At 48.0% G+C, this 8,429-nt stretch overlaps 1 protein-coding gene across 1 annotated transcript in view; it reads left to right on the top strand.

Annotated features, from left to right (window-relative positions):
- The window catches only part of PMPCA (peptidase (mitochondrial processing) alpha), a 29,459-nt gene extending 27,846 nt beyond the window's left edge, over positions 1–1,613 (top strand). The window contains exons 10-12 of the mRNA XM_015414177.1: positions 153–215; positions 546–690; positions 1,125–1,613. Coding sequence (XP_015269663.1) covers positions 153–215; positions 546–690; positions 1,125–1,294 — 378 coding nt within the window. The 3' untranslated portion in view covers positions 1,295–1,613. The remainder of the gene's footprint in view (positions 1–152; positions 216–545; positions 691–1,124) is intronic.
- The last annotated feature ends 6,816 nt before the right edge of the window (positions 1,614–8,429 follow it).

Genomic DNA, 8,429 nt, shown 5'->3' with positions numbered 1-8,429 from the left:
CCCGAGAACTTGCATGCATGTAAGAGAACAGTAGAAGGAGCTGCTGGCCGAGGTACAGCGCAGTGCTAAGCTTTTCCTTGCCCTGTCCAGCCAGAAAAAAAGAGCCTCTGACTGGCCATCCTACATCTTTCATGCCCTTTTTTTCCTGCAAGGTCCGAGAAATGGTGGAAATAATTACCCGGGAGTTCATTTTAATGGCTGGAGCAGTGGGAGAGGTAAGTCCCTCAAATTCGCCGGTTATCTTCAAGTATTGTCCACATTCATTCAGTGGAACAGTAGAGCTGTCTACAAGTTGTGTGTTCTTGCCAGTGTTTGCTCTTCATGGCTTTCTGATCCATCCTGATTGAGAGGTCACAGAGGTTGCTCTGCCCAAACTCTGTTGTATCCTGCTGCACTTTCATTGGTTTTTGATGCTGGTGTTCTGTGTTTGTGTGTGTGTGAGAGAGAGTGCAGCGGAGCCTGACTGAAATGCTGGATGGCTTTGGGGGCCTTGTGAACCCAGTTGCCTCCCCAGGGTCTGAAGCCCGATTCTCCTGCCCCCTCAGGTCGAGCTTGAGCGAGCCAAGACCCAGTTGCAGTCCATGCTGATGATGAACCTGGAGTCCCGGCCAGTGATCTTTGAGGATGTCGGGCGGCAGGTGTTGGCAACAGGCACACGGAAGCTTCCGCATGAGCTCTGTGTTCTGATAGGTGAGTCAACCTGCTCACCCTGCCCGCTTGCTTCTGGGGCTTCTTCTTCAGCTTGGGATAGTATCTTATAACCTTTTGCCATCTTTTGGACCAGCCTTCTAGTCCTGTGTCGTGCTTCTCATTCTTGGCCTTCTCAACCGCACACCGCTTTTCACTAGCCTCTGTTTGCTTGCTGGCCGAGCTTTCTCCTTCGTCTGCTACAGCCTCTTCCTTTCTTCTTACAACAGACAGCTATTGGAGCTGTGGCTCTCCATCCTTCACATTAAAAGCATTAACTCTGTAGCCCATTTAAGTTGGAGAGCCCCCCCCCCCCGCCGCCGTGATTCTGCATTTGTTGTTGGTGAAGGAAGAGGTGGAAATGGGAGTGAACCCCATTCGTGGCTTCCCTTGGCTACCGTGGCACTGCTGATAGCTTTTGTTTCCCTCTGCTGTAGGTAAAGTAGGAACAGAAAGCATCAAGAGGGTGGTGACGAAGATGCTGCATAACAAGCCAGCAGTGGCTGCCTTGGGGGACTTAACAGAGCTGCCCAGTTACGAACATATCCAGGCAGCCCTTTCCAGTAAGGACGGGCGACTCCCGCGGGTGTACCGGCTTTTTCGCTAAAGCCACAAGCAAACTGCTGCTGCACAAGGATTTCCTGTGGTTCGGAACGGGATGCTACTGTGCACAAGAAGTGCCGCTTGGCTCACGCTCCAGCCACCGGCAGAGCCGCTCCGATGGGTCAGCTCGAGTGCCTTGGGGCCCTGCCAGTCACTCTTCTCGTCAAGACTTCTCGGGGTGCTGAGAGAGCTTCCTTCCGTTCTTCTGGGATTTGAATTTTCAACCATGTTAACGTCTTAAATCAGGTGACCGTAAGCCGCTGGCCAAGACTTGTTGCGCACCACAGAAGAAAATACAAATAAACTGCTCAGTGGGCCAGGCATCCTGCATCCTCTTGATTTTACTTGTCCATAAAAAAGACTTCTGGAGGCTGGCACTAAAATGTCGCTAGTAGGCCAATCTTCTTTTAACCACCAGAAAGTTACTGTTGTGATTGTTCTTGATAAGAGTAATGTAGGGGTTTGAGCAGCTACCGTGCATGCGAAATCTATACAGGTAAAATAATGTGCATTCTTCCGTACATTAAGATGGAATCACATTAACCAGCTGTAGCCTTCAGCTTACCCCAAGGAAGACTGGTGTCCAAAAATTTGGTGGAAGCATTTTGAATGAAGAGCTGGGGGGTGCCCCTGTGTGAAATTAAAAAAAAATCACTCTTGGCACCTGGAAGATGCAGATTTGGACATGATGTCCATCCAGGTCATCAGTTAGATTGTTGTTGAGGGCGTGGAAATTTTGTAAATACCCTCCTTACGTGCTGGTTAGATACCTATCACATATTTAAACTTTCAAGGTACATTCAGCTTATGCAACGGTAGGTTTCTGTCCAAAATCTCAGCTCTAGGAGGGTCTGAGGGAGGAGCTGGGTCCCCTATGAAGGTGAGAGGCGTAACTCTTGTTCTTTAGGCGATGGCTGATTTTGCCTTGTGTGTTGTTGCAGAGTGGAAATAAATCAGAGGGAGGATGTGACAACTGGGACTGTTTGGGTTGCTGCCATTGCTTGAGGTTTCTAACCATTCATTGCAAAGCTACCTCTGAAGATACTAATAGTATTTGGAAACCAATATAGTCAATTGCTAGATGTAGGGATTGATTTGAAATTTATTTAAATAGACCACATGTCCTGGCCCCACTGCTGGACCTCCTGATGGCACTGGTATTTCTGGCCACTGTGTGACACAGAGTGTTGGACTGGATGGGCCTTTGGCCTGATCCAACATTGGCATCTCTTATGTTCTTATGTTCTACTTTAGCTATTCTAAACCAAGAAAAATAACACAAGAAAGAAATGCAACATTAATCCTCTGGCTGTAGCCACCCTCCTTATGTACAGTAACCTTTCTACTCCATTAGTGTGCACTACATATGCTCCCCTTGGCTGTTCTGGTATTCCTCCCCTTCCAGTCTCTCTCTGCTCAGCTGCCTTTAGCTGACTCAGTCTCCCAAGCCTTAGACTTGGTGCAATCCAGCCCACCTGACCAATCATCTTTCAGCTCAAGGCTTTTTTTCCTGAACTCTCTCAACTGACTTTTCCTATTCCTTTAAAAACTTTCTTACGGTTGTTTAACCCAAGCCCTCCTTGAGTCACAGAAGGCACGTTACAATGGAGTAGTCCCTAAGATGTCAGAAAGCAAGCAGGAGCTCACTGGTGCTGCTGACTGACAGTCCCTCCAACTGCCACCAATGGGATCTTTACAAACTGAGCCAGTAGTGTCTGTTCAGTAAGGAGACAGCATAATCTTGCCAAGAATTTGGCTGCCTCTGTAGAATGCAGACTTTTGCCAGCATAGGGAGTGTTTGGCTGATGGGGATGGTGCAGTTCAGGGGTAGGGAAGCAACTAGCAGAATATCCTAAAATGTGCAGGTAGGAGCAGCAGGACGATGCTCCTGGACAGTCGGGAGGCTGGCTGGGTGCAAAGTGGCCAACTGGCTGGCCTCCCGGTACTCAGGGCCTCAGCCTCTTGTGCAGATTGAGTCAGATCACACTGGAATAATCCTGGTCAGAAAAGAAATTCTTCTGTGATGACAGGGGAAGAAAAAGGACACTGGTCTCAGCCTCACTTCTTGGGCCTGGACCTGCAGTACAACTGCAGGATGACAAAATGTTTAAAACGCTCATAGACGGATTTGGGGCTATTGCGGACCAAGTACCGTAACAAGTCTTAGAATCACAGAATCACAGATTTGGAAGGGGCCGTACAAGCCATCTAGTCCAAACCCCTACTCAATGGACTATAATTGCTGCATATTTTCTATCACGTGCAAGAGGGGGCAGATTTAAAGTCCCCCTCAAGAGGAAAGACTTGGTCAGCAATGCCGGTGAGTTTGTGCCTCCTTTTTGGCATCTTTTCCTGTTGTGATGATGGCTGTATTGTGGATGTATGTTTCATATCTGCAAGACACACAAAGCAAAATTGTTAGCTGTTGCCTACTGTAAAATTAGCCATGGAGGGCAACTGTGTACACTAGAGGTTTTCATGGGGGCACTCGCCCCCTTCAGACCTTCCCACAGCTGAATTTTGAACATGCCTCTGTGAGGCAAATGGAATCCGGACCTCAGTGGGTGCAGAGTCTTTTCCAGAGGCCATGCAATCTGGACAGTGCTGACCTGCAGCCACTGCAGTGGCTTCCCTTCCCGACCAAATGCAAACCACCTCTGGGTGACAGCTGCAGCCTCACTGAGGCTTTTCTTCTGCCCATGGCTTCGCCATCCCAATCTATTAAATCCACATCATCATTATCTGGGTGGGGAGCCCTCTGGAACACTGGACTGTACAAACAACTCACAAAATATCCCATAACACCATGGCTGGAGCTCAGGGCAGCGCACCTCACCGTGAAAGCTTAACACCACCATCTGACGGGCAAGCACATCCGAGGCAGGACAGAAAACATGGCTGTAAAAGTACGTATCAACGGCCAAGGGAGAGCACACACTCCTGGGCAGACTGGCTTGGCCAGCAATGCCTGGATTGGTCTCGGGGATTCCCCCCCCCCCATTTTCTCTTGCGAAGAGGCAGAGAGCAGGGGGGGCCCTGCATTGAGGACTGGCTATATGGCCTAATCTGTGCATTTTACAAACCACTGCCAGGGAAGGGTGCTTAGGGAAACCAGAGCCACAGAAGGTGGGTGGGTGGTTCTGCAGACCTTGGCTTTCCCTCCCAGCCCAACTGACCTCACCCAGCCACTATGGAGAATCCCCAGAGCCCACAACCGGCTACCTAAGCAGGTGCAGAGTCCTCTGCATTGCGCCGATCCTGCTACTCCGCCAGGAGATTGAACAGCAAATGCTGAAACACTATTCTAAACCAAACAATAGGGACCCCAATCGTACATAATGCATTGACAAAAACGCAAGGGTAGACCATCAACAAATACACAAATTTCACAAGTTGCCAGTAGACACCAAGTCTGTTGAAACAAGGTAACATCACATCAATAAAGTAGAATTGGTGGTTACAGTTCAAAGATAATGGTCACAGTAATGATGATAAGAAGAGACTCCTCTGAATCCTTTCATGAAATAGTGTCCAAAGGACCTCAAAGCCCACAAACAAGGCAGAGGATGTCCCAAAGAAACTTCTGCAGCCAAAAGATGTCCTTCCCAGGTATGCCAGACATTTCAAAACATTCTCCCTCAGTTACATGGCTGAAAAATGGAACCAGATTTCCACAATAGTCTAGGCACAGCTCATTTGTCATATGTATATCCATGGATTCCATTTGAGATATGAGCTGTGCCTAGACTTTGAGGTCCTTTGGACACTACTTCATGAAAGGATTCAGAGGAGTCTCTTGCTGTTTATTCCCATTATTGTGACCATTATCTTTGAATTGTGACCACCAATTCTACTTTATTGATGTGATGTGACCTTGTTTCAATAGACGTGTCTACTGGCAACTTGGGAAATTTGTATGTTTGTTGATGGTCTACCCTTGCGTTTTTGTTTTTTGAAACACTACTCTAGCCTTACAAAGGGATTCTATCAATCATATACATATGATGACCTGGGTGGCATCTACACATGGTCTTTAACACAATACACAGCAACAAGGAAGTACTGGTCTCCAGTCTGGTCTGAACCAAAGCCTCTGACTCAGCCATCTCAGGCACCAGGTCTCAGCCTTCTCATCCAAAGGATTTTTAAAAACAAAACAAAAAACCTGTCTGCCCATCAAATGCTCCTCAGCCCTCTACCTATCCTTCCTGAGACCTTTATAAAAGTTCTAAGGGCATAAGCAGGTTCTGAACTATTGAGAGCCACCTCACTACACAACCTGCCCCTGGAAGTTTTTTTTTTTTTTTAAGTACTGGTTCAGTTGTCCAGAGGCATTTCTGGACTTGGTGCCCTGTTAGTCTGAAAATGACTTGAGTCGTTCTGCACACAGACCCACCCTTTCTTCTTTCATGGCTCCCAAGAAGTGGGGCTGCTCTCCTCCTGCCCTTGCCCCCAACCTCTCAGGGAGGGGAGGCACAAGTTAGAGGTCCTCAAAGCTTCTCACACCAGAACGTGTGCAATAAAGTTCAAGAAAACTGACATCCTTCTCCATTCGCAGTGGGAAACAAGGTCTCAAAAGCTACTCTGGTTAAGTGGCTCATGGGCTGGAAATCACTATCCCATGAATTCCCGTGTTCCCTGGCCACTAACAGACTGCTTGCATATTCCATGAGCCATATCAGCACCTTTTGGAGGAAATCTTGGAAGCAAGCACATGGACCTCAATATCTCTTGTCTGTTTTCATAAACGAAACACTTGTGCAGCTGCAGGTGCTGCCTTCCGCCAGAGCTCACCAGCCAGTCCCTCATGCAGAGAAGTGTATGGCGGCTATTCAGCTACCCTTCTGGGAGGCACCTCCTGCTGTCCAGCATCCCAACCTGGAAATGGGACACTGGGATCTATTTAAAGGTCCTGTTCCTTGTCAGTGGACAGAGAAAATTCAGACGCACCTGGGGTAATCTCCCTTATAAATAAAAGCCGAATGGTGGTGGCACTTCTCTAGAACATTCCACACGCTCCAAAATCAGTTCGCTCTCTGATCTGTCATTCAGAGGGTCTCCCTATCCACTGGCTGCTTTACCTGAGTCCTGCCTCCAACATTCTAAACAGTTTGCTGTTCCCCTCCCCCCCCATAGCCAGTCAGAACACAGAGGTTATTTGCATATGCAGCCTCATTGGCCTTTGCCTCGGAACACAGAGGTTGTTTGCATATGCGACTTGATTGGCTTTTGCCTCTAACATTCTAAACAGTTTTGCTGTTCTGAGGTAAAATGTGTCCAATATCCAGGTGAGGGCTGGAGATCACTCAGAATTACTACTGCTTTCCAGATGGCAGAGATCAGTTCCCCTGGAGAAAATGGTGGGCTCTGTAGCATATGCTGCTGAGGTGGCCCCCATATGACAGCCAATGTGACGTAGCAGTCAGGGCTTCAGAGCACGGAAGAGGCTGCAGGTGTGTGTGGGGGGGGTAGAAAGCTGAAGCGCGAGGGGGAAATAAAGGTAGGTTGATGATTGGCTGGGAAGGAGATAGGGTTGCCAACTCCAGGTGGGAAATTCCTGGAGATGTGAGGGATGGAGCCTGGAGACGGTAAGGTTTCAGGAGGCGTGGGACCTCGGACAGGTGCAAAGCCATAGACTCCACCCTCCAAACCAACGATTGCCTTCTGGGGAACCATCGCCAATCTCCAGGTGAGGGCTGGAGATCACTCAAAATTACAATTGTTCTTTAGGTAGCAGAGATCAGTTCCTCTGGAGAAAATGGTGGACTCAGTGTCATTATACCCTGCTGAGGTCGCCACAGCAAATTGACACTGAGTGTCCAAGGGCGGGGCACCCGCCCAGAGCCTCTTTCTAGAGGCCGTTGTATTTATTTCCACAACAGGCCTTTTTCCTAGTATAACATATTGCTGTCCTGGCTCTAGGGCATTTCATGGTTATTGCTATGTTTCTTTGCTTTGGCTTACCTTTAAGTTAGCGCTTTGGTTGGTCTTGATAAAAGAAATTCCATGGCTTTTCCCCCCCTTCCCTTTACTTTTGAACTGCAGGGGAGAAGTAACACGCTCCTTGGCGCTTGACATTCTGAAACTGGCACGGTGCTCCCACTGTTGGTTATGGTAAAGACTTGGTAAATCAGCACAGTAAGTCGGAGGAGTAACCAGATCTGGATTCCCTTAATCCATTGACAAGACCCTACCCAGTAAATTTCCATGTTCCATTTCCCTGCATATTACTGTACATGTAATTATTTGTATGCAGAAGATATTTAACCATTTTGCACTTACCTGTAACTGGTTTTTTTTTAATAGTTTATTTTAAATTTTCCAACTTTTACATGTAGTCATGTTACAACCTTCCACAGCCTGCAGTTCAGCGTCTTAACCACTTGAGCCACCGCAGCTCCTTATCTTTGGGTAGCATCTCCATATAAGAAGCCATCTTCTCCCACAGGAATAGCTGATAGCACCATAGTTAGCAGTACGCAGACTGAGTGCTGCAGCAGAGTAGACTTTTCAGCTGGGAGCACCAATTTTTTGTCCTTTTGAGCCCTGCGTTGGCTCAAGTGGTTAAGTTGCTGAACTGCAGGCTGTGGAAGGGCAGTAGTTCAGCAGTTTGAGACCCGGGTTGCCGCATGACGGCGTGAGCTCCCGTCTCTAGTTCCAGCTCCTGCCAACCTAGCAGTTCGAAAGCAAGAAATTGCAAGTAGATAAATAGGTACCACTTCGGTGGGAAGGTAACAGCGTTCCGTGCGCCTTGGTGTTTAGTCATGCCGGCCACATGACCACGGAAACATCTTCGGACAGCGCTGGCTCTTCGGCTTTGAAACGGAGATGAGCACCGCAACCCCAGAGTCGGATTCGACTGGCTTTCAAGCAAGGGAACCTTTACCTTTATCCGCAGGTAATGAGTGTGTGCCTGTACACTGTCTTGCCTGCACCTCTTCTGCTATAGGAGATGAGACTGAAGGGTGAGAGAATAAGGAATGTCCTTCCTGTTGCACCCTATATAAATTTTCCACTTTTCTCGATGCAGCAGGTATGCTGGCTGGTTTTTGTCAAAGAGTTTTAGAGATGTCATCAATACCTACTAGAATAGGGAAGGCAATTATACCAGATGCCTCTGTGTAGAGCTTGCCCAAAAT

This window comes from Gekko japonicus, unplaced genomic scaffold (assembly GCF_001447785.1).
Source record: "Gekko japonicus isolate JY-2015 unplaced genomic scaffold, Gekko_japonicus_V1.1 scaffold9, whole genome shotgun sequence".
NCBI classification, from domain to species: Eukaryota; Metazoa; Chordata; class Lepidosauria; order Squamata; family Gekkonidae; genus Gekko; species Gekko japonicus.
Note: the sequence above shows the minus strand (reverse complement) of the source record. Positions and strands in the feature narration are given on the sequence as shown.